General features: G+C 44.3%; 1 protein-coding gene, 1 long non-coding RNA gene and 1 pseudogene across 4 annotated transcripts in view; 2 read left to right on the plus strand and 1 right to left on the minus strand.

Annotated features, from left to right (window-relative positions):
• The first annotated feature begins 2935 nt into the window (after positions 1-2935).
• Positions 2936-12411, plus strand: LOC121573439 (annotated as a pseudogene).
• A 3435-nt stretch (positions 12412-15846) lies between these two features.
• LOC121574299 lies at positions 15847-17891 on the plus strand. 3 transcript variants are annotated; one of them, XR_006661442.1, is made up of 6 exons: positions 15847-16132; positions 16372-16603; positions 16638-16760; positions 16795-16958; positions 17036-17486; positions 17555-17891. It is a non-coding gene; the product is annotated as an uncharacterized LOC121574299 (long non-coding RNA). The 3 variants fall into 3 exon arrangements; XR_006661441.1 differs by having other exon boundaries at positions 15847-16173; positions 16638-16958; XR_006661440.1 differs by having other exon boundaries at positions 16638-16958.
• Positions 17892-20654: 2763 nt separating this feature from the next.
• Positions 20655-24629, minus strand: part of LOC121573440 (E3 ubiquitin-protein ligase UHRF2-like) — a 41384-nt gene continuing 37409 nt past the window's right edge. Inside the window, exons 10-16 of the mRNA XM_041885442.2 lie at positions 24050-24156; positions 23685-23847; positions 22716-22853; positions 21847-22072; positions 21414-21565; positions 21082-21180; positions 20655-20851 (exon numbers count right to left, since the gene is read on the minus strand). Of these exons, the coding sequence (XP_041741376.2) occupies positions 20705-20851; positions 21082-21180; positions 21414-21565; positions 21847-22072; positions 22716-22853; positions 23685-23847; positions 24050-24156 (1032 nt within the window). The 3' untranslated portion in view covers positions 20655-20704. The remainder of the gene's footprint in view (positions 20852-21081; positions 21181-21413; positions 21566-21846; positions 22073-22715; positions 22854-23684; positions 23848-24049; positions 24157-24629) is intronic.

Here is a 24629-nt window from a genome sequence, read left to right on the forward strand (position 1 = left end):
GTAATCCATTGCTCAAATACAAAACAAATGGCTTCATAGAACATAACTGACATGAAAATGTCGCACAATTGGCCCAGCGTTATCCAGGGTAGGGGAGGGAATGGCCGGCAGGGATGTAGCTCAGTTGGTAGAGCATGGCGTTTGCAACACCAGGGTTGTGGGTTCGTTTCCCACGGGGGGCCAGTATGAAAAAAAAAAGAAGAAAGAAAGTATGCACTCACTAACTGTAAGTCGTTCTGGATAAGAGCGTCTGCTAAATGACTAAAAATGTAAATGTAAAAAATTAATGTAGCCAGAACACATCAAACCTGTTACAGGTGTTTGTTATGCAAGGATGACACCTAGTGGTCAAAGGGACGTATTACATGTAGGCCCTTCAGCAGTTAATAATAATAATATAATAATATGCCATTTAGCAGACGCTTTTATCCAAAGCGACTTACAGTCATGTGTGCATACATTTTTACACAAGTGTACACTATTCATAGGGCTCTGGTCAAAAGGATTGCACTATATAGGGAATTGGGTGCCATTTGGGACACAATCCAGTTCATGCCAGACTATAATGATAATACATTTACATTTACATCATTTAGCAGACGCTCTTATCCAGAGCGACTTACAAATTGGTGCATTCAACTTATGATAGCAAGTAGGACAACCACTTGTTTTTTATTTATTATTTTTATGGTGGGTGGGGGAAGAAGGATTACTTTTATACTATTCCAGGTATTCCTTAAAGAGGTAGGGCTTCAAGTGTCTCCGGAAGGTGGTCAGTGACTCCGCTGTCCTGGCGTCGTGGGGGAGCTTGTTCCACCATTGGGGTGCCAGAGCAGCAAATAGCTTTGACTGGGCTGAGCGGGAACTGTGCTTCCATAGAGGTAGGGGAGCTAGCAGGCCAGAGGTGGATGAACGTAGTGCCCTCGTTTGGGTGTAGGGTCTGATCAGAGCCTGAAGGTAAGGACGTGCCGTTCCCCTCACAGCTCCGTAGGCAAGCACCATGGTCTTGTAGTAGATACGAGCCTCAACTGTAAGCCAGTGGAGTGTGCGGAGGAGCGGGGTGACATGAGAGAACTTGGGAAGGTTGAACACCAGACGGGCTGCGGCATTCTGGATGAGTTGTAGGGGTTTAATGGCACAGGCAGGGAGCCCAGACAACAGCGTGTTGCAGTAATCCAGACGGGAGATGACAAGTGCCTGGATTAGGACCTGTGCCGCTTTCTGTGTAAAGTAGGGTCGTGCTCTGCGAATGTTGTAGAGCATGAACCTGCAGAATCGGGTCACCGCTTTGATGTTAGCGGAGAACGACAGGGTAATGTCCAGGGTCACGCCAAGGTTCTTTGCACTCTGGGAGGAGGACACAATGGAGTTGTCAACCGTAATGGCGAGATCATGGAGCGGGCAGTCCTTCCCCGGGAGGAAGAGCAGCTCCGTCTTGCCGAGGTTCAGTTTGTATAGTCTGGCATTTTGAATTGGGGGGGGGGCTATAGACAATTCAAGGAAACGAATCAGCCTAACGGATGAATTCATGTTGCTGTATTTCTCTCAATAGGCTTCACATTCCAATATGAGACTGTCTACCGGTACCATACATCATAATGGCAGAGTCCAGAATGGTTGTGGCAACTGGTATAAGGTCCAGACAGTTGCTTTGTCACCATTCAACTGAGTTATGTATGAAAGTTATGTTGAACTCCAAGGTAAAAGGTCACTGGGGTCAACTCAAACACAGACTTGTGCTACATTCCAATCCAAATGGCACCTAGTGAATAGGAAATGGGGTGCCATTTGGGACATCACCTTACTTTGTCCCTGGTAATAGCATTCAAGATAAATAGCTACTCCTTAAAGCTAAAGCTTATCAGACAGACAGACAGAGAGAGAGAGAGGAGCGAGAGAGAGAGATTTATAGCCAGGTAAACAAGCCAAGGCTATATCCTCATCCCAAAAAGATTAACCTGCTTGCCGAGAATGTGCCTCTAGCCTATTGCAGTCTCTCCAGTCCACTGTTGGGTTCATGGAGAAATGTTTTTATGGCAAAATGAAGTGGTGGAAAAAGTACCCAATTTGTCATACTTGAGTAAAAATAAAGATACCTTGATAGAAAATTACTCAAGTAAAAGTGAGTCACCCAGTAAAATACTACTAGAGTAAAAGTCTAAAAGTATTTGGTTTTAAATATACTTAAGTATCAAAAGTAAATGTAATTGCTAAAACATACTTAAGTATCAAAAGTAAAAGTATAAATCATTTCAAATTCCTTATTTTAAGAAAACCAGATGGCACTATTCTTGTTTTTTATTTATTTATAGATAGCCAGGGGCACACTCCATCACTCAGACATAATTCACAAACGAAGCATTTGTGTTTAGTGAGTCCGCCAGATCAGGGGCAGTAGGGATGACCAGGGATGTTCTCTTGATAAGTGCGTGAATTGGACAATTTTCTTGTCCTGCTAAGTACTTTTGGGTGTCAGGGAAAATGTATGAGTAAAAAGTACATTATTTTCTTTAGGAATGTAGTGACGTAAAAGTTGTCAAAAAGATAAATAGTAAAGTAAATTACTGATACCCGAAAAAACTACTTAAGTAGTACTTTAAAGTATTTTTACTTAAGTACTTTAAATCACTGGCAAAGTGAAAGTGGTATTTTATATTGTAGGGAAGGCTAGATTAAAAAATGTCAAACCTACACATATGTACTGTACTAAAGTTTAAATGGACAATAACATGAATAAGGCCTAGATTAATTCACCCATTTAATTCCCACTGTGTTCCTTTATTCAATTCGGTACATTTCAATTTAAACTTGCATTATAATGTTGCATAGGGGCTTCAGATTTCAACTTTTCTTACATTGGTCACAACTATCAGCCCTATTGTCTGTCTGTCGGTCGGTCTTTGTTGTTAGTTCGCTAGCCTTGGTACTTTTCCACTTGCACAGAAGACGCCCCACGTAGCTATCTTCACCCCAGGCTAGCTAGCTACGTATCGCTTGTTTCCCCCTACGTAGCTCCAGGCTCATTTAGCTTGAGTTCAGCACCGATCGGGCTTTATTCCTCAGCCGACCATTGCAGTGAGCAGTCAGAAGCCCGTCGTGTCTCTACCCGAGGCCGGATGGTAAAATCCAACCTCCAGCGGATCTTAAACAGTCATTGCTTTGCTCGCGAGAAAGAAGGAAAACCACAGTGCTATACTACCATGGCGGATTTAAGTAATAGTATTTGTGACATGATTGGCAAGTAAGTGGAGACTGAGAAAACAGCAAAGTCAAGTGGGGGATGGTAGCTAACCATTTTTTTCAGTGACGAGGAAGTAGCTGCGAATATAAACTGGGATTTAATTTACTATGTCATAAAATACCCACATAGTCCACAACTGGTTATCTAAGTAATCTATGAAAAATATCCAGAATTAATTTGGAAAGAATAATTAAATTGTTTCAGGTTAGTCATCTTCCTTTAGTATTGTGCTAAACTAATTTAGCTACGTCACTTATCTAACAGAGGCTAACGGTTAGTTACGTTATCAATATATTTGAGGGAGACGCTATAACTTTATCATCACTTTACACACAGCAGAAATAAATGGTTAGGGTTTTCTATGTCTCAATGATTGCCAATGACACCTCGTTTGTAGCTAGATAAGATTAGTTAACGTTAGATTGTTGACGTTGGTATAGTACCTAGCTATCTTTCCACCTGAACACATATAGTAGCTATAGCATTAGCATTGTCAGGTAGCTAGTTGGCTGGTGAACGAGTTAAAAGGCCCAAAGTGAAACCCATTAGAATGGCTCGTCGTTTCACGGTTGAACTTCAAAAACAGAAAAAATGCATTTGTTCCCTTTCCATTGTAATGAGGGAATCTGCATCCATGATTGTTATGTTTGTCTCTAAGGGATGTAGCTCAGTTGGTAGAGCATGGCGTTTGCAACACCATGGTTGTGGGTTCGATTCCCACGGGGGGCCAGTATGAAGAAATAAATATGAATGCACTCACTAAGTCGCTCTGGATAAGAGCGTCTGCTAAATGACTAAAATGTAAATGTAAAAAATTTAACCACATCACAATTGATTATTTAATAATAAGGCCTCAGTGATGCAACAATAGTCGTTTCTCCATCTTGACGTCACAAACGCTTTTACGTTTCCATTGTAACATTACACCATTATACTATTCTTCCCTCAAAATGATACACCCATCATTGTTGTAATTTGGCATCATAATGTCCCAGTATTGTTGAGTTAGTGAGAAGATCCGACCCACTTGCTTACATTTAGACTAGGGTCTGACAGGCTTCCGGTTTAGATTGACACCAAGGAGCACCCGAGAGATACACTATATATACAAAAGTATGTGGACACCCCTTCAAATTAGTGGATTCGGCTATTTCAGCCACACCTGTTGATGACAGGTGTATAAAATCGAGCACACAGCCATGCAATCTCCATAGACAAACATTGGCACTAGAATGGCCTTACTGAAGATATCAGTGACTTTCAGTTTGTCACATTTCTGCCCTGCTAGAGCTGTCCCGGTCAACTGTAAGTGCTGTTATGGTGAAGTGGAAACTTATAGGCGCGACAACGGCTCAGCCGCAAAGTGGTAGGCCACACAAGCTCACAGAACGGGACCACGGAAGCACGTATCATGTAAATTTAGTCTGTCCTCGTTTGCAACACTCACTATCGAGGTCCAAACTGCCTCTGGGAGCAACGTTAGCACAATAACTGTTAGTCGGGAGCTTAATGTAATGGGTTTCCAAGGCCGAGCAGCTGCACACAAGCCTAAGATCACCATGCGCAATGCTAAGCGTCAGCTGAAGGGGTGGAAACGCGTTCTCTGGAGTGATGAATCACGCTTCACCATCTGGCAGTCCGACGAACGAATCTGGGTTTGGCGGATGCCAGGAGAACGCTACCTGCCCCAATGCATAGTGCTAACTGTAAAGTTTGGTGGAGGAAAAATGATCTGGGGCTGTTTTTCATGGTTTGGGCTATGCCCCTTAGTTCCAGTGAAGGATAATCTTAACGCTGCAGCATATAATGACATTCTAGACGATTCTGTGCTTCTAACTTTGTGACAACCGTTTGGGGAAGGCCCTTTCCTGTTTCAGCATGACAATGCCCCCATGCAGAAAGCAAGGTCTGTTCAGAAATCGGTGTGGAAGAACTTGACTGGCCTGCACAGAGCCCTGACCTCGACCCCATCGAACACCTTTGGGATGAATTGAAACGCTGACTGCGAGCCAGGCCTAATCGCCCAACATCAGTGCCAGACCTCACTAATGCTCTTGTGGCTGAATGGAAGCAAGTCCCCACAGCAGTGTTCCAACATCTAGTGGAAAGCCTTCCCAGAAGAGTGGAGGCTGTTATAGCAGCAAAGGGGGGACCAACTCCATATTAATGCCCATGATTTTGGAATGAGATGTTCAATGAGCAGGTGTCCACATTTTGCCATGTAGTGTATGCCTCAGAAAACCTACCTCAATCCAGGGATGAGAAATTAACATTTACATTTTAGTCATTTAGCAGACGCTCTTATCCAGAGCAACTTACAGGAGCAAATAGGGTTAAGTGCCTTGCTCAAGGGCACATCGACAGATTTTTCACCTAGTCGGTTTGGGGATTAGAACCAGCGACCTTTCGGCTACTGGCACAACGCCCTTAACCACTAAGCTACCTGCTGCGTTGTACTGCGAATTGTCCCATTATCCCAACTGTTACACTGAGAAGATTGAATGCTTTTGACCTCGTGCTAGATAGTAGTAACCACAGCAGACATTATGGAATGGCATGTCGCATTGAACAACAGAGCTGATTGGCTTACGCTGCCATTCCAAAATGGCTGCTGTGACAGTTTTCCATTCAATCTTCTCAGTGTAACAGTTTGGTTAATGGGAAAATTCGGATTACAACGCATTTCTCATCTCTGGATTGAGGTACTTTTTCCGAGCCATATCTTGTTCCGGCTCCGTGGTGTTTTCCAAACAGGAGACTTGCCTGACTAGTGCAGCTGTAAGCAAGCGGGCCGGATCTGCTGGCTACCAACCCCTATGAATAAATTAAACAGTTAAATATCTACATGGGATGAATTCATTATTCCATGTGGTAGTCTACTTATATTTTTGACTTCTAGCGATCATTATCAGGTTTTAGGGTCATACAGTTTTGATCATAGGTCATCAGGCAGATACGCAGTTTGGATTGCACGTTTTTCCTCATTGTGGTGCCTTCCTGTCGTGATTCAATGCAGCCTCCTCAGATGTTCCCTGAAGGGGATTATGCAACCCCCTGTGGCGTTGACCAATTAATTAACGTTTACTGACATATGATGAAGGATATGTTTGTTGATCTTGTTTTGCCATGGATTAATACGTTCCGCTTAAACAGGAGATCTGGGCCTTCTGTGGCATGATATGATGTGCTTAATAATGCCCCAAATCTAATCACAATTATGAAGGAAGAGCTGATGCTATATCGCATACAAAAAAATATAGTACCGCTTTTGATGGGAGGTTTAGAATCACACAAAAGCTGTATTTTGCTTCCACTTTACTGGTCCATCTCACTGCTGTGAGCCTGTAAGCTTTTTAGCGCACTCATTGTTTTTAGACACCCACTCCAGCATCCCTGGCTGCCCCTTAGCCTGTCCTACTAATTCACTCCTGTCCTGTTAGCTAGTCAGCCAGTAGCCAGCCTGTTACATTTGTGTTGCCAAGTTTATTTATTTTAGTGTAAGATTCATGTAACAGTATCTGAGATTTGGAAGTCCTATTGTTGCATTGAAACGGTTTTAAACCACATCACTATTCCAACCATACATAGGCAAAGGTTTTATTTACACAAATACACATGGCAGAATGGAGCACTTTGGCAGTTTATAACAAGGTAAGAGGAAACATGCCGTCCCCCACGAATGATGCAGCACCCGCCCCCTTGGGCCAATTGCGTGTGACTAACACATTTTAGTTATCGTGTGACCACATATTATCCATTATATTGACCAGATACTCAAGTGGCCGCTCAAACAATAAATGTCTTCAAAAATGGGAGTCAGTTAGCCTGGGTACCTTTTTAGCTAATCCAAAGAAATAACGCCACCTGCTGGAGAAGACAGGTTTTGGGCTCAGTTATCCCTCTCGCTTCTCTTCCTCCTCTCTGGTGCGACTCACAAATGTCAGTTAATTACTATAGCGCCCACCTTGGGCCAATCAGTGTAATTTTGTAAATGCCGGATCTCTATGGCAAGACTCGTCATTCACCCAAATTTCGTCAAAATCGAGCCAGTGCTGTCTGAGATATCACGTGTGACTAGCGGATGGACGGAGACTGATCCACAGTCCCATCACCCATTTTCATCGTGGGGGACAATAAAGAAAACCCAACGGCAGTGCATCTTACATAGGATGTGTAGTAATAATGAGAACGTGATCAAAACCAGCCCCACCCCCTATGCTGTGTTGTTGCCTAGGAACAGACGTCAATGTGTTTCTGTTGGGTGTCTAGGCTCTGCTTCCTTTGAGTATAGAAATACATTTTGAGATGCAATGGAGAACCGGTGGCAATGAAATGCAAATGTTAGCGTGAATGAACCTCTGTTTCTCCCTCTTCCTTTCTAGCCTGTTCCTGCATTGAAGTGGTACCTGTGGTCCTAACCTCTCTCTCTTCTCTCTCTCTCTCTGTGTGTGTGGCCAGCCTGTCCCTGCATTGTAGTAGTTCCTGTGGTCCGGGGCCTCTGTGGTGTTCCTGATGCTCCTCTCCCACCCCTGAAGATCCCAGGTGGGCGAGGTAATGGTCAACGGGATCACGCTTCTTCAGCTCGGCCGCTCCACTCCGTGAGTACATCAACCCTCACATACACTACCTGCTTGTTAAATGCAATGCTTACATAGTGCACCACGGCATCAAGCACACTCGTCACATACTACAAAGAGATATTATTGAAGATAATGAAGATATATTTTCAGTTGCAAAACCAATTTCCCCTTGTGGATAATAACGTTTTCTACTCCCAAATATGATCGTATACACATCTATAAAGGAACGATCTTATTACAACTTATATTTTAGTAATTTAGCAGACGCTCTTATCCAGAGCAACTTACAGGAGCAATTAGGGTTACATGCCTTTCTCAAGGGCACATCGACAGATTTCCCCCCACCTAGTCGGCTCAGGGATTCGAACCAGCGCCCTTTCGGTTACTGGCCCAACGCTCTTACCTGCTAGGCTACCTGCCGCCCTACGTTTGTAGTCTCATACATCGTACTCTGAATGACGTACACAGGGCTATAGCTAGTATGTGTTTGTCATACTATGTTCTGATGGAAGTGAATAGGCTACTTGGTCACTGGAGACTTGATATTGTGAAATCTATTCGTGGGGTGGGGGGGGGGGGGGACTAAACAGCTGCTAATTTCACTTCTCTGTGTTTTGTTAACACTTCTATTCTCCAGGTTTCATTGTTACATATCCTGTAATCTGGTGCTTAGCTTTCATTATGGGGTCAACTAACACAGGAGTTGACACTACTGCTGTAAAAATAACTGTTATTTTGAATGCAGTATTTGCAGAATACTTCAGTTATACTGCCGTGTACTGCAGTTATACTCTACTCTGACTGCAGTCTTTTTTGGAAGGGTTTATAGTGCACTACTTTTGACCAGAGCCCTATATAAGGAATAGGGTGCCATTTTGGAACACATACAAGAACACCAATACAAAACAAAGCAGGCAACAACTACACGCAGGTCATTGTTGTTCACTCGGCGTTCAAAACAAACTTGACATTTCAGGAAGGAATGAGAGAGGAACTCTTGTTTTCATGGTGATGCCACATCCTATTATGGTTCTGTTAGCTATCTGTGTACAGTAATAGAAGCGGCTGTACAACACAACACAAAGACATGCAGGCTCACTCTCTCTCCGCTATGGAGTCCTACTATACTACCATGTCCTATGGCAGTGTGCAGGCTGACCGACAGAGTACAAACGACAGTTGCATGCTGGTACTGTACTGCATAGGACAGGTCCCGTCACCCTCTACTGACTATGATTCATTAGTAATTATTTGTTTGACCGCAAACTCTACCAAGCCCTTCTTGGAAGGCTATTCCATGAGCTGGGGGCATAAAAGCTAAAATAATTTCCCCCCAGGTCAGTGGAGACCCGCGGGACCTTCAGAACCAGCCAGTCCAGAGAGCAGTTCTGAAAATTGCTGGATCTCCAGTTAATACTGGAGTAATTTTCAGAACCACTCTCTGGACTGGCTGGTTCCTTCAGGCCACCTTGAAATTAGACTTGCTGGTCTCCATTGGACAGTTTAGATTGAGTTTAAGGGAGGTGATGTGTTTGTTTTGATTAATCTTGTGTTTATTTATTTATTATATATTGTATGTTGATGTTCACAGGGCTCCCTTGCAAATGAAACCCTGGTTTCAATGGTGACCCACCCAGTAAAAAAAAACTTTGCATATAGTGAGGTACTGCCTGAACTTGTCCGATAACAACACAGATATTGCCTTTCTATTGAAACAGTGTGCTCTAGTGAACACAACCATTAAGTTGTCCAAGGAGTTGTTTTTAATCATTAACGTTCCCTCTTTCCTTCCATATTGTTTTTCCAGGACTTGACGGTGACAGAGGAGCCGGCGGGGAACGGTCGCCCCGGGATACTCCACTTCCAGAGCCGCCTCACCGTTTCCAAGGTGATCCACTGGGATGCGGTGCTGAGCAGGAATGCTCTCTATGTGGAGATACCCATAGACCCCCTCCCTGAGGGCAGCAAAGAAAGGTGAGGACAGAGAGCGTGGTGGGGAGGGGGAGGCGCTCTGTATGTGGAGATGCCTATCAGGGTTTCTTTTAGGAAAATGTGACCCTGGAAATTTGATCGGCAACATTTTAATTTACTGGACATTTGAGAAATTTACCGGGCCCATATGCATTGGCGTCCACCCACGGTGCTCAGAATGACAGAAATCTCATTTAGATTATGGCAATTAATATTAACAGAACATGAAAGAACAGAGCATGCAAGTCGAGGATGCAACGATATGTGGTCCTTCTTACCAAATTCTGATGTGCACTTTGCAGAATAACATGCTGACCACACCGCTCGCGCACGTTGATTTTCATTTGTTGATTTTGATTTCATGTTGAGCACACACCAGACTCGATCAGGACACGCAGGTTGAAATATCAAAACGAACTCTGAACCAACTGTATTAATTTGGGGACAGTTTAATTCCACTAAATTCTGCAAATGAACCTATAGACGGATAAGTATGACCAGTCAAATGTATTTCCATGGACTGGTATTTCCATCAATGAAGAGGCTAAAAAACATTATTTCACAATGGGATTTCTTCTTCTTCTCCTGGACAATTGGCTGGTGTCAATTTTATTTATCCGGCTATTACCGGCTAACGGAAACATTGATACCTTTGGACTCGCTCCCCGAGGAGAGGACTGTGTGTGTGACTGAGGGAGAGGTCAGGGTGGGGTGGTGCAAATCTTACAAATGGTGTTTAATCTCATGTCATCCAAGTAAACCTCTCTCGACAGTTTTGCGGCTCTTTTGGGGTATGCGGAAGAACATCTTAAAGTTGCCCGCGTGTTCGTCTGCTTTTACAAGAACAGAGATGATCGTGGTACGTATAACAGCCCTATTTTAAAAACATATTCATACACCAAACCCACACTTTCAATAGAGAAGCACATCCCAACTGCCGATTTTTGTCCAATCACTGTTTGGGGGATCGTTTGCTCACTAGGAACTAAAAGGAATAAGTCAAGGAAGTCCAACAACTATATTGACAAAGGTCATATTGTTTTGATGTTATTTATAATACGTGTTTCTCTCCACAGCTAAACTTGTGCGCACATTCAGCTTTCTGGGCTTTGAGATAGTGAAACCGGGCCATGCCGTTGTCCCACCTCGACCTGACGTTTTCTTCATGGCCTACAACTTCGACAGGGACTCTTCCTCCGACGAGGATTAGCTCTGACCCCTGTGGGGCGTTCCAGGAAGCAACATCATCAATTTAGCCAGCTAATTTTAGAAAAGCTTAACTTCAATATGGGTTTGTTGGTTGTCAAGTCAGTCATACAAAGTCTATATTTCTAGGAAAGATTAAATGAATTCAGAACGTTTAGTTATGACAGTTAGTTGTCTAAGTAACACATTGAGCCTGCTTTCTGGAAGAGCCCTCTGAGCCCTGCCTAGCCTGTATCCCAAATAATGAAAACTGTGCTGTTTTCACTGTTGTCTCACTAACAGTTTCAATGAAGAGATGGTTCAGCCAGACTCAAGTCTGAAAGCCAGACTGTGATGACCACAATTGTAAAGGGAAGCAGTTGTGAAAGGGAGCAATTTCAGTTTGGATCCAGGCTAACCCCTGCCCCCTACCCAACCTCCTACCCTCCTGTACCCCAGCCAATCCACCACCCGACCCAAGTGCTTACAGCCTTCCATGCTTTTGTGTCAAAGGAAGCGGATGATTAGTTTAGATATGTATCCCCCAGTTTCACAGCTTGGCTGATATTTATCTCTATCTTTTATCCCTTTGTTAAATTCTTCATTTAGGTTTCATTGGTATTTTGTTCCAACATGTCAGAGGGAACCATGTTTTTAAGGACTTTGAGCATATTGCAATTCTCATAACTATCATCAATCAATTGTCTATTGTTGCTATTTTTTGTTCCTAGAAATATGGATTTGTCGTTATTTCTGAATGTACAAAAACAGGTCATCAGGTTTACGCTTGGGTACTCCCAACTTTTAATTTGATTGGCTAAGATATACCTTATATAGCCATTGAAATAAAAGCATAAGCTTTCATTTAATTGGCTATATTCAATATAAGCTTTTATTTCTTTGGCTGCGTTTTTTTTTTTTTTTTTTACAATGTCAACCCCACCTTTAATCTGACAATTGTTTTGATAGAATAAGTTTGATATAAAAGCACTCAATCCTCTGAAAATGTTGTAACAATGTGTGTAAACGTTTATTTTAAGCAAAAACCGCCCCAATATTGGTACTTCATGGCTGGATAGCTCTTTAGACTAGCAGTGTGTGTTGGAGAGCACAGGTGAATGCTGTTTTGTGTGACTGGTTTGGCTGCATTTGCGATAAATATCAAGTAATATGATGGGTGAGTTGGTACAAAGCTAAAAAAGAGGAAGAAGAAAAATCCAAAGAGCTTTTGCTTTTCTGTCTCGTGTATACCTGACCATTATTGTAGCATTGTTTTTGGATAAATTTGTTGTGATGTCTTATGGGATATTTGGACTTGCATTCCTTTTAACTTTTTGTTTTGTTTTTCAAAATGGTTTATAAGTTTGGTGTTCACCTTGCATAGTGGTACCTATTGTGCTTCTGTGACAATAAAAGTAAGAAATGCCAATCTCATCATGACACCGTATGTGGCCTGTTTGCATGGAGCGCGGTTGAAGACGGCTGTGGCAGCCAGTCTGTAGCTGTGTCTCAGGGCAAGGATGCACTGGTTCTTGTTTTAGACATTTACCACGAGGGTACACTAGTTACTGACGCGTCAGTATTTCTGCAAAGCCATGATACAGTAGGAACAGATTGTGGAGTTGTGACAGAATAAACAGTGTTCAGCTCAGATACGTTACGTGTGAACATTGCGAGAACTAGCAATGCTAGTTTCCCTGATCTTCAATTGATTGAATTCATGGGTGCGTTCTGGATTCTACGGCTGCCTGCACACCGCTTTTCTACCCTTTGCACTCGTACACTCCCCTTCGTGGATTTAAAAGCAATGGACTGGTGTGAGGAACATGGTGTAGAACAGGGGTGTCAAACTCATTTTAGCTCAGGGGCCACATGGAGGAAAATCTATTCCCAAGTGGGCCGGACCGGAAAAATCATGGTATATATAACTTAAAAACAACAACTTCAGATTGTTTTCTTTGTTTTAATACGATCAACATAAAGCTGGAGCCTGAGGACAGTGTGTCCAAAATAGTACAAGCACAACATCACTATTAATCATAAAACACGTCAAGTTTATTTGAAAATTCTAAAGAAAAAGACACACAACACACAATGCCTCAGTGATTAAAGAATGTTTACAGATCACAGAAGTATATCAGGGTGTCATTTCTCAGGCAGAAATGTAGATAAAAATAATGAAATCCTGTTCCCCAAACAAGTGCAAGAACCACAGAGTCAAGAATAGGTTAAATATACAAATAAAATCAATTAAAAACAATAGCACATCAACATATAAACATAAAGCTGGAGCCTGAGGACAGTGTCCAAAAGCACAACATCACTATTAATCATAAAACACCAAGTTATTTGAAAGTTCTGAGGACAAAGAACACACAAACACACAATGCCTCAGTGATTCACATAAGTTTATCACAGAACTAGATCAGGGTGTCATTTCTCAGGCAGAAATGTAGAAATAATGAAATCCTGTTCCCCAAACAAGTGCACGAACCACAGAGTCAAGAATAGGTTAAATATACAAATAAAATCAATTAAAAACAATAGCACATCAACATAAAAACATATAAACATAAATCTGAAAGCGTTGCTCAAACTCCCGTAACAGTCCCGTTATTTTATCTTTGAACCGCTTCATGTCTGCCACATGTTGGGTCGCGCACACATTTTTCAGACAGGGGAAGTGAGCTGCATCACCACCGGCAAGTTGCGTCTCCCACAATGACAGCTTCAACTTGAAAGAACGTATGCTGTCATAATACTGCGTGACAACTTTGTTGCGCCCTTGCAGCTGTTTGTTCAAGTTATTCAGGTGCTCTGTAACATCCACCACAAATGCAAGGTCCTGCATCCATTCTGCGGAATGAAATTCTAACACTGGTTTGCCCTTTTCTTCCATGAACTGTTCAATTTCTTCTCGTAAATCAAAGAAACGCCTCAGCACAGCACCTCGGTTTAACCATCTTACCTCAGTGTGGTATGGCAGCCCATAGATGTGGTCTTTCTCTCTGAGAAGGCTGTCAAACTGACGGTGATTCAGGCTTCTGGATCGGATGAAATTAACAGTTTGGATGACCACCTTCATGACGTTATCCATCTTTAATGACTTGCAACACAAAGCCTCCTGGTGCAAAATACAGTGAAAAGTCAAAAAATCACATCCTCCATTTGCAGATTGCACTTTCTCTCTGAACTTTGTCACAACGCCTGCTTTTTTCCCGATCATTGAGGGCGCACCATCTGTAGCCAGGCTGACAGCGCGGGACCAGTCCACTCCGACCCTGTCCAGCGCGCCGACGAGTGCGGTAAAAATATCAGCTGCTGTCTTTGTATCTCTCATCGGCACCAACTCCACGAACTCCTCGGTGACGGTCAATGTGTCATCAACTCCGCGGATGAAAATGGCCAGTTGTGCAACATCTGTAATGTCCGTGCTTTCATCAATTGCAACCGAAAACGCAATAAATGACTTTACTTTTGCTTCAACTGGCTGTCCAAATCCACTGAAAGATCGGAAATCCTGTCTGCAACTGTGTTTCTTGTCAGGCTGATATTTGCAAAAGCCTGCCGCTTTTCAGGGCACACAATCTCCGCTGCCTTCATCATGCATGTTTTTACAAATTCACCCTCACTAAATGGTTTTGAAGCCACTGCGATTTCATTAGCAATGAGGTAGCTAGCTTTCACTGCAGCGTCACTGATGTCTCGGCTGTGAGTAAACACAGACTGCTGTTTCTTCAGACCCGCCAACAGTTCATTCACCTTCTCTCATCTCCGCTGTCCTTGAAAGTTGTCATATTTGTCGGCATGAAGACTCACAGTGGCGACGAAGGTTATATTCTTTCAGCACTGCAACATGCTCTAAACACACCAAACATACAGCCTTCCCATTCAATTCCGTGAATAAATAGGATGACCATTTTTCTTGGAACACTCTGCGTCCACTTTTCTCTTTTTTGACAGAGACATATTGGGGCAATGAGGGTGCCAAAGCACATAATGTTAAAAGTAGAAGCCGTAATAAATATCGCGGGCAAAACAAAGTAGCTCATTGGCTGCACGTGCTTGACCTACTTGCTCTGCCCCGGTATAAACAGTTTGCTTGCTTAACACAATTGCTATTGCGCCATCCAGTGGACGCAATTGGAACAGCAGTTTATTTTATTGAAAAATTGCAGCGCATTTTTAAACTTTACAATTTTTTATTTTTGTTTTGTTTTTTTTGTTTTGTTTTTTTCAAAATCATCTCGCGGGCCGGATTAAACCCGTTTGCGGGCCTGATCCGGCCCGCGGGCCGGACGTTTGACACCCCTGGTGTAAACACCCTCCAGCCATGCTTGCACCAATCCAATGCATTTAAATGCATGGGGTGGGAGTTGTGCACACTTCTGGAGAAGAGTAGAGAATAGGACTGCAGTCCTAGTAATGTTTGCAGAGTAAGCCAAATAGGTCAGTTATAAAACGCTGCTCACCATCAGGGAACGCTCCATCCTTCATGACGCCAACCACCAGGATATTCCCTGTTCTGTTATAACCTGTACCATTTTGTATGTATGGCATTGGTTTCACATGCAGAATCCAGGGGTGAACTAAATCCTCTCTACACTAAAGACAACCTGGCTGCAATTTATGCTTGATCCGAAATGTGGTCGGATGCGCCGTATGGATGGTGTGACGCAATTGCGGAGCCTCCAGAGGCCAAATTGAGGTCCGTACCGCATCGCCGGGCGCCTCTCAAATGTTTTATATAGCTTCGCATTTACATGATTGTTTGACTGTAGGTGGGGGCGGGAGGTCCTGTATAAACAAAAACTCACTTCCTTGACGACTTCCTTCACAACAGCTCGGCGAAGCCCAAAAAGTATGAATGCCCTGACTTCTGCAGAGGCCATATCACATGGCCAATGCAGACAGCAGATTGACAATGCAGTGCCTTTAAGTCAGTCAGACAGTGGCCTTCTAATCTCTATGGGGTTCTCTCTACCTGGTTTTATAACAGAAACGTTGCAGTGGCATAGCACACATCTCACATTCCAGAATGCAAGATCAGCGCAGCAATATTTACAGGCCATAGCACAGCACCCGGCTCTACTAATCAGCTCAGTAGGTAGTAGGCACAGCACCCGGCTCTTCTTATCAGCTCAGTAGGTAGTAGGTACAGCACCCGGCTCTACTAATCAGCTCAGTAGGTAGTAGGTACAGGACCCGGCTCTACTAATCAGCTCAGTAGGTAGTAGGTACAGGACCCGGCTCTACTAATCAGCTCAGTAGGTAGTAGGTACAGGACCCAGCTCTACTAATCAGCTCAGTAGGTAGTAGGTACAGCACCCGGCTCTACTAATCAGCTCAGTAGGTAGTAGGTACAGGACCCGGCTCTACTAATCAGCTCAGTAGGTACAGGACCCGGCTCTACTAATCAGCTCAGTAGGTAGTAGGTACAGGACCCGGCTCTACTAATCAGCTCAGTAGGTAGTAGGTACAGGACCCGGCTCTACTAATCAGCTCAGTAGGTACAGGACCCGGCTCTACTAATCAGCTCAGTAGGTAGTAGGTACAGGACCCGGCTCTACTAATCAGCTCAGTAGGTAGTAGGTACAGGACCCGGCTCTACTAATCAGCTCAGTAGGTACAGCACCCGGCTCTACTAATCAGCTCAGTAGGTAGTAGGTACAGGACCCGGCTCTACTAATCAGCTCAGTAGGTAGTAGGTACAGGACCCGGCTCTACTAATCAGCTCAGTAGGTAGTAGGTACAGGACCCGGCTCTACTAATCAGCTCAGTAGGTACAGGACCCGGCTCTACTAATCAGCTCAGTAGGTAGTAGGTACAGGACCCGGCTCTACTAATCAGCTCAGTAGGTAGTAGGTACAGGACCCGGCTCTACTAATCAGCTCAGTAGGTAGTAGGTACAGCACCCGGCTCTACTAATCAGCTCAGTAGGTAGTAGGTACAGGACCCGGCTCTACTAATCAGCTCAGTAGGTAGTAGGTACAGGACCCGGCTCTACTAATCAGCTCGTAGTAGGTACAGGACCCGGCTCTACTAATAAGCTCAGTAGGTAGTAGGTACAGGACCCGGCTCTACTAATCAGCTCAGTAGGTAGTAGGTACAGGACCCGGCTCTACTAATCAGCTCAGTAGGTAGTAGGTACAGCACCCGGCTCTTCTTATCAGCTCAGTAGGTAGTAGGTACAGGACCCGGCTCTACTAATCAGCTCAGTAGGTAGTAGGTACAGGACCCGGCTCTACTAATCAGCTCAGTAGGTAGTAGGTACAGGACCCGGCTCTACTAATCAGCTCAGTAGGTAGTAGGTACAGGACCCGGCTCTACTAATCAGCTCAGTAGGTAGTAGGTACAGCACCCGGCTCTACTCATCAGCTCAGTAGGTAGTAGGTACAGGACCCGGCTCTACTAATCAGCTCAGTAGGTAGTAGGTACAGGACCCGGCTCTACTAATCAGCTCAGTAGGTAGTAGGTACAGGACCCGGCTCTACTAATCAGCTCAGTAGGTACAGGACCCGGCTCTACTAATCAGCTCAGTAGGTACAGCACCCGGCTCTACTAATCAGCTCAGTAGGTAGTAGGTACAGGACCCGGCTCTACTAATCAGCTCAGTAGGTAGTAGGTACAGGACCCGGCTCTACTAATCAGCTCAGTAGGTAGTAGGTACAGGACCCGGCTCTACTAATCAGCTCAGTAGGTAGTAGGTACAGCACCCGGCTCTACTAATCAGCTCAGCTCAGTAGGTAGTAGGTACAGGACCCGGCTCTACTAATCAGCTCAGTAGGTAGTAGGTACAGCACCCGGCTCTACTAATCAGCTCAGCTCAGTAGGTAGTAGGTACAGGACCCGGCTCTACTAATCAGCTCAGTAGGTACAGCACCCGGCTCTTCTAATCAGCTCAGTAGGTAGTAGGTACAGCACCCGGCTCTACTAAAGTCAGCTCAGTAGGTAGTAGGTACAGGACCCGGCTCTACTAATCAGCTCAGTAGGTAGTAGGTACAGGACCCGGCTCTACTAAAGTCAGCTCAGTAGGTAGTAGGTACAGGACCCGGCTCTACTAATCAGCTCAGTAGGTAGTAGGTACAGGACCCGGCTCTACTAATCAGCTCAGAAGGTAGTAGGTACAGGACCCGGCTCTACTAATCAGCTCAGTAGGTAGTAGGTACAGGACCCAGCTCTAATCAGCTCAGTAGGTACAAGACCCGGTTCTACTTAGCAGCTCAGTAGGTAGTTGATTTGGGTGTAAAAGGAGGCCCCCTATACATAATCATTCTCTGACTCCTACATTACTTAAGTAATGTATAGAGAGACGAGCCTCTTCATACCGTACCTAAATAGACAGATCTCCTTCCACTGTCCTTTTGCTTGGGTCTTAGATCAAAACAGGAAGGCCCATACTGAGGCCCATATTGAGACTGAAACCAATGTTACAGGTGAGGCCAGTGGAAGCCTGGTCCCAGATCTGTTGATACCTGCTTGCCAACACCTATGGTCGTTGTCTACAGCAGTGTTTACCAACTCCAGTCCTCCAGTACCCCCAACAGAACACATTGTTGTTGTAGCCCCAGACAAACTCACCTGATTCAACTCATTGAGGGCTTGATGATTAGTAGACCAGTTGAATCAGGTGTGCTTGTCCGGGGATACAACAACTCGTGCTGTTGGGGGTACTCGAGGACTGGAGTTGGGAAACACTGGTCTGCAGCACAAAACAGGACTGGGACCAGGCTAAGCAGAAGACCACTATCCTCTAATGTGAAGGAAACTGAACAGGCAAGTTGTTTTCTGGAATCAAAATATTTAATTAGGTACATATCAAGTATTATTATACCATGTATAAAATTTCAGATCACAATATGAAGCAATGAAACTCTTCATTCAGGCTGACACAGCAGCAGGTAAAGATCGCCACAAAAATAACTAATGATTAACATAGAATAGGTAACTAAAATGATAGAAAAATGGCATACGTTGTAGTAGTATAGGAAATTATAGACATCACTTTTTTTCTTTTCAACATATTTTCTTTTCAACGAGTACAATAAAAACAGAGAACATTAATGCTGAAGCGAAGCGTCCACTTGACGTCTAAAGAACTGTTAGTACTGTAGTCCACGGTAGGGGTCGGTAGGGTACAAGACTGGGGGGCAGGTAGGGTTGCAAAACTTTCCCAAAGGTTTTGCAGAAATCCCTATTGAAGGTGTCCTGATTTCCTGCTTACTCCCCCCTGATTCCGTGAATCTTTCAACCAGGATTTCTAGAAACCTGGGAACTTCGGAAAGTTACCGGAATCTTGCAACCCTAGGGGCGGGGGACGAAGAGAAGCTCACAAAGAAGGACACTATTAGCTTGCCAGTCGATGCAGGAGAACATTTCTGTTTTGTATATAAGCTATTTGAGCGGTGGGTAGGAAGGAAGTAATACACATCACAGTTTGCTGCTTTAAAGACCATAGCATTATTTAAAATATTTTGCATTTTGCATGTCTTTAAAAAAAGAAATCCTGAAATATTTGAAAGAAAAGGACTTCACCACAAAAAAAACAGACAGACAAGGAACTGAGAGGAGAAAAGGAACTGAGAGGAGAAAAGGAACAGGCATACATCTTTAAAAAGGTCCAATGCAGCTGTTTTTATCTCAATATTCAAATCATTTCTGGGTAACAATTAAGCTAGTCTCGTACAAACCATCCTGGATATCTGTGTAGGGAAACGAGACCAGGGTGGTTCGTACAAGGCTACAACCAAATCCCTTACTGTGATCGTTTTCAATTAAAATAATCAAAAATAGCTCCTTAGCAAAGGGCAATTTCTCAAGCAAGAACTTTGCTAGGACTGTCTGGGAGTGGTCTGAGTGCAGAAGGGAAAACGAAACATTTGCTGTTATTGGCAGAGAGATTTGGAACTCTTATTGGTCTATTAACTCATTTACCACATGGTGATGTCACCATGGAAGGCCAAAACTCCATTCAACCAAAACAGGCTGAAATTTCAGGCATTCTTTTCAAACAGCTCTTACACTAAAAGGGCATTATCATAAGTTTCACAATTTCACAGTATTATTTCAACCTCAGTGTGGAAATATATATAAAACAGGAAAATCACGTTTTTGACTGCACTGGGCCTTTAAAAGAATGAATCAGTTTGTGTCTAAACTTCAAATGGACCAGTAACAAAGAAATAACCTTTAACATTGTACACTACATTTCCCATCAACCCCCTCTCCTGGGTGGTAATCCCTGACCCCTGTAGGTGCTGCTGACCTCAGGCACCCTCCCATTGGAGGCTAAGTAGCATTAGCATCAGATACATTATTCTCTACATGGCTATGGTTAGCATTAGCATCCTCTCTGGCTGTTCCTTACATGGACAGGTAGATGGCGATGAACTGATGAGTTCTGGGGACTGGGGACGTGGAAGGCTAGGGAGAGAGGGAACTCATTGGGGGGTTAGGGGTTGTTGTTACCCAGGGATGGGAACCAAATGGGGGTGTAGGGGCATGGTGCTCCAGGCTCTCCTGGGGCTTGGATGACTTCAGGCTGGTGACGTAAATGGGGACAGTACAAGTCCAACAGGTGGGGTCAGTCCCTGCTGCCTAGGAGATGGAGGGTGTGTGTGTGTGTGTACTATGTACCAATGTATGAATAAGTGTGTGTATGCCTATGTTTGTGTGAATGCATCATGGGTCTGTGTGTAACTGCTTGTGTGAGTGCAGGTGTCTGTCCTCATCGGCCCTTGCTGTAGCCAGGGAAGAACTGGTCCAGCAGCAGCTGTAGAGTCTTGTTTAGGACCATGACGTAGTCCTTCCCCAGGTCGTGGCGACAGGCAGGGCAGGTGTACACCTCAGCACGGAATGACCGCTGGAGACAGGTCTGGGGTGGACCAGGAACAGACAGAGAGAACGCCAGTCAGTCAGAGGTCAAAGAACAACACAACTCCTTAACTGTACAGTGCCATACAGTCATTACTTATTCTAAACCTGACCTTCATGTGTATGAAATCATGAAACCACAATCAGACAACAATCATTACATTTAAACAGCAGATTCAGGTGAAACCTTGAACCGACACACACACACACACAGTGCTTGTGGACACCAACCTTGCACACATTGTGTGTACAGACGGTGGTGATGGGCTGGTAGGCCAGCTCCTGGCAGCAGACACACATGAACGTCTGTTCCACCTTCCTCAGGAAGTTCTAAAGACAAAGAGACAGGAAGTACAGGTACAGACATCACCATGGAAACCGCAGCTTCACATACATCATAACTGTTCCAGTAATATTAGTCTTACATCAGAACTGTGTGTCGGTGTAATATTGGATGTATATAGTTCATTAAGGTGACGGAGTTGTGAGCTGCTGTTGTGTTAGTTTAGATGCTGTTTGTGCCTTGTTGTGCCATGTCATGTCGCATCGTGACCTTTACGTACCGGCCCCTCCTTGAGGTGTCCCATGGCCTCGTCCCAGTTCTTTCTGTTGGGTTGGTCTTCCTTTATGAGGCTTTGCTGCTGCTCTGTCAGCTGGAACGACTCCTCCATCTTCTGACGCTTGGCTCGGGGCTCCGCCGACTCCTTACACACCTCTGAGAGACGCATACCAACACACACATTGTTTACAGATGCATGTACACATATCGTTTCTATTCAAATATGGGTAACATTTTATTTGACACCTTTAAAAACACCCACGAAACGCCTTGGCATATCTAGTTTTATATCTATTGGAAATGTCCCCCCTTTCCCTAGCGGCAATTCCGCCCATGCGTACATAGCAGTGCACAAGATATAAACTGTACACACAAAGGTAAAAACACATCTCTCTTCTGTCTCTGGCCTATATCCCTAGCTGTGTCTCAACAGGTACCTGTCTCCTTGTCCTTGGGAGTGTTCTGACTACCGTTGCTCTGTGGCTGGTCTGTAACCTCCATGGGCATCTCTTCCTCCTCCTCCCCCTTCTTCACCTTCTTCTCCAGGGGTTGTAGCCGCGGCCGGCCTCGTCCATGGTGCTTCTTGCTCCTGGTGGACCCTGGCCGGGCGTTAGCCTCCTTCTTGGTCTTGTTGGCCATGGCCTCCACGTAGCCTGGAGGATACTGTAGAGGCAAAGAGAGACAAATGAAAACAAAATGGCGACCAGGGGGATACTGTAGAGTAGATGCACAGAGACCGATGAAAACAAAATGGCGACCAGGGGGATACTGTAGAATAGATGCACAGAGACAGATGAAAACAAAATGGCGACCAGGGGGATACTGTAGAGTAGATGCACAGAGACAGATGAAAACAAAATGGCGACCAGGAGGATCCTGTAGAGTAGATGCACAGAGACAGATGAAAACAAAATGGCGACTAGGGGAATAGTGTAGAGTAGATGCACAGAGACAGATGAAAACAAAATGGCGACCAGGGGGATACTGTAGAGTAGATGCACAGAGACAGGCAAATGAAAACATCGGTAAGTATTACAATGCATTATAACCAACTCATAATGCACAACGATAGCCAAGAGGATACCGTAGTAGAAGCACACAGAGAAAGTCGGACAGACGACAATATCAAATTTAACAAACCAAGGACACAGAACTACACACAATGGAGAGGCTGGTCGGTTTTACATTCAGTTAATACATTCAATTGAGACATAAAAGAGACCGCCACTGAAACAGCAGTCATAACCAAACACCCGTCCTCTCATACGGTCATAATGTCATATAAAACAGCACCGTAAACCCTCACCTGCACAGCCAGGCCCAGTGTCTGGATGCGCTCCAGGCCCTCAGGTGTCCAGGGAGCGGGCTCCAGATCATCCCTCCGCAGCAGGTACCTCCACACCAGGAAACCACACTTCCCTTTCTCTGGCCAGTACTTCACCACCTGAGAGACACACAGAAATAGAATGACTGACCATCCACAGAACAGACTTGGGAATGTCCGTTCTAGTAATTATATCATTCTATGAGCACATGATTCCCCATTGATGTTGATACTGTCTAACTATGAAAATGTATGCACTCACTAACTGTAAGTCGCTCTGGATAAGAGCGTCTGCTAAATGACTAAAATGTAACTTATAGGAGTTTATGGTGAGACAGGAACAGTACAAAAAATGTGATTCGATTTGTGGTAATCAGGGATTCATCTAAAAAAATTACATTTATTTCCTCATCTTGTCTTGTTTGAGATGCAACATCTCTGAAACCACGTGGGTTGTGATTACCGTGCTGGCCTGGTCTATCTGGGGAAATCAAGATGTGTTCAAAAGGCATGACTCATAATGAGGACCAGCCCCTCTGATATCTGCACCCAATTTATTTTGACTGTTTGTATTATATTTGTAATTCATTTTTTTATTTTGTCACAAGGGACTAAAAGAGACTAAGTATATGCATACAGGGTCCAAAAGGACCGGGTCCAGTCTATGTTCCTGAGAGGCAGCCAGGCGGCTCCGTTCCAATATCCAAACTAGCTAGCATACTACTTAGAATGAAGACATGTATAGGACATGCATTCTAAGTACTGTGCTAGTATGGACATTGAGTTAATCAGGGTGTTTGTGTAGAGTGACTAGAACGGACATTCCCATTCAAGTCAACATTACATTATGGGTGAACCGGCGGCCATATTGAATGTACCAGTCAAACTGCCGTGGTCTTGGGGAGTTTGTGTTTTCTAATAATTATATGGTTTGTGTCCTAGCTAGTGTACCTTGTAGATGCCATCGTAGCGGTTGCCCTCCTCCGGAGCGTACTTGCTGATGCGTCGGCCTTTGGAGCTCCGCACCACCCTCACCGGCTTCCCCGCACGCCAGTTCCTGGATTCCGCCCCGTCCTTGTCGTTGATGGGGGCGTCGCAGTTCAGCGCCAGGGCCCTGAGAGGTCAAGGGTTAATGACTAGAACTAGTGCATGTTCCGAAACCAGTCAAATAATGTATCTGTGTTATAATTGTGTGTTGATGTTTTTGGTGTGGGATGACCAAAAAAGGTCTGATACTGAAAAAAGGTATCTATTTGAAATGTCAGGGAGAGAAACAGGTCAGGTGGTACAGTACTTTGTTTGTTTGTTTACTGTACCTGTTATAGTGGGTCAGGGTCTGGTCAAAGGAATGCTCCCCGATGCGCTTGTTCCCTGAAAGGTCGCGACCTCCACTGCCTGTGTAGGTGAACTCATCTCCCCTGTCCTGAGGGGTCATGGTGGAGGTCAGAGGGTTAAAAGGAGACACACACACACACACACACACCTCTTAAAAAATACTGCCCCTGCACATACTAGCTTATCCTTGTCATTCTTTGCTGAGTAAGTGGAAATCTCTTATATGACAGCCCGAGGCGCACAGCTAAATCAACATAGATGTAATTCGAATCAAAATATCATCAAAATCCCTCCTCCAAATAAGTCATAAACCACGTTTCCATCCACAGTTTTTAATGCGAGTAAAGTCATACCGTATTTTTTTTAAAATCATGACAGCTGTGATGGAGACAGGAAGTTTCGGTCAAATTTTATAAATGACTTGGTAGGATATTTGTGTCTAAAATTAATTGCGAGAAAAGGTGGTGGAAATGTAGCCTAGCTTACCCGAACAGCCTACCTGTACTGTATCTGCAAGATGTTGGCTACGGAGCGCCAAGACCAGAGTAGGCACATTTGCTA

The sequence above is a fragment of the Coregonus clupeaformis genome, chromosome 9, assembly GCF_020615455.1.
Source record: "Coregonus clupeaformis isolate EN_2021a chromosome 9, ASM2061545v1, whole genome shotgun sequence".
Taxonomy (NCBI): Eukaryota; Metazoa; Chordata; class Actinopteri; order Salmoniformes; family Salmonidae; genus Coregonus; species Coregonus clupeaformis.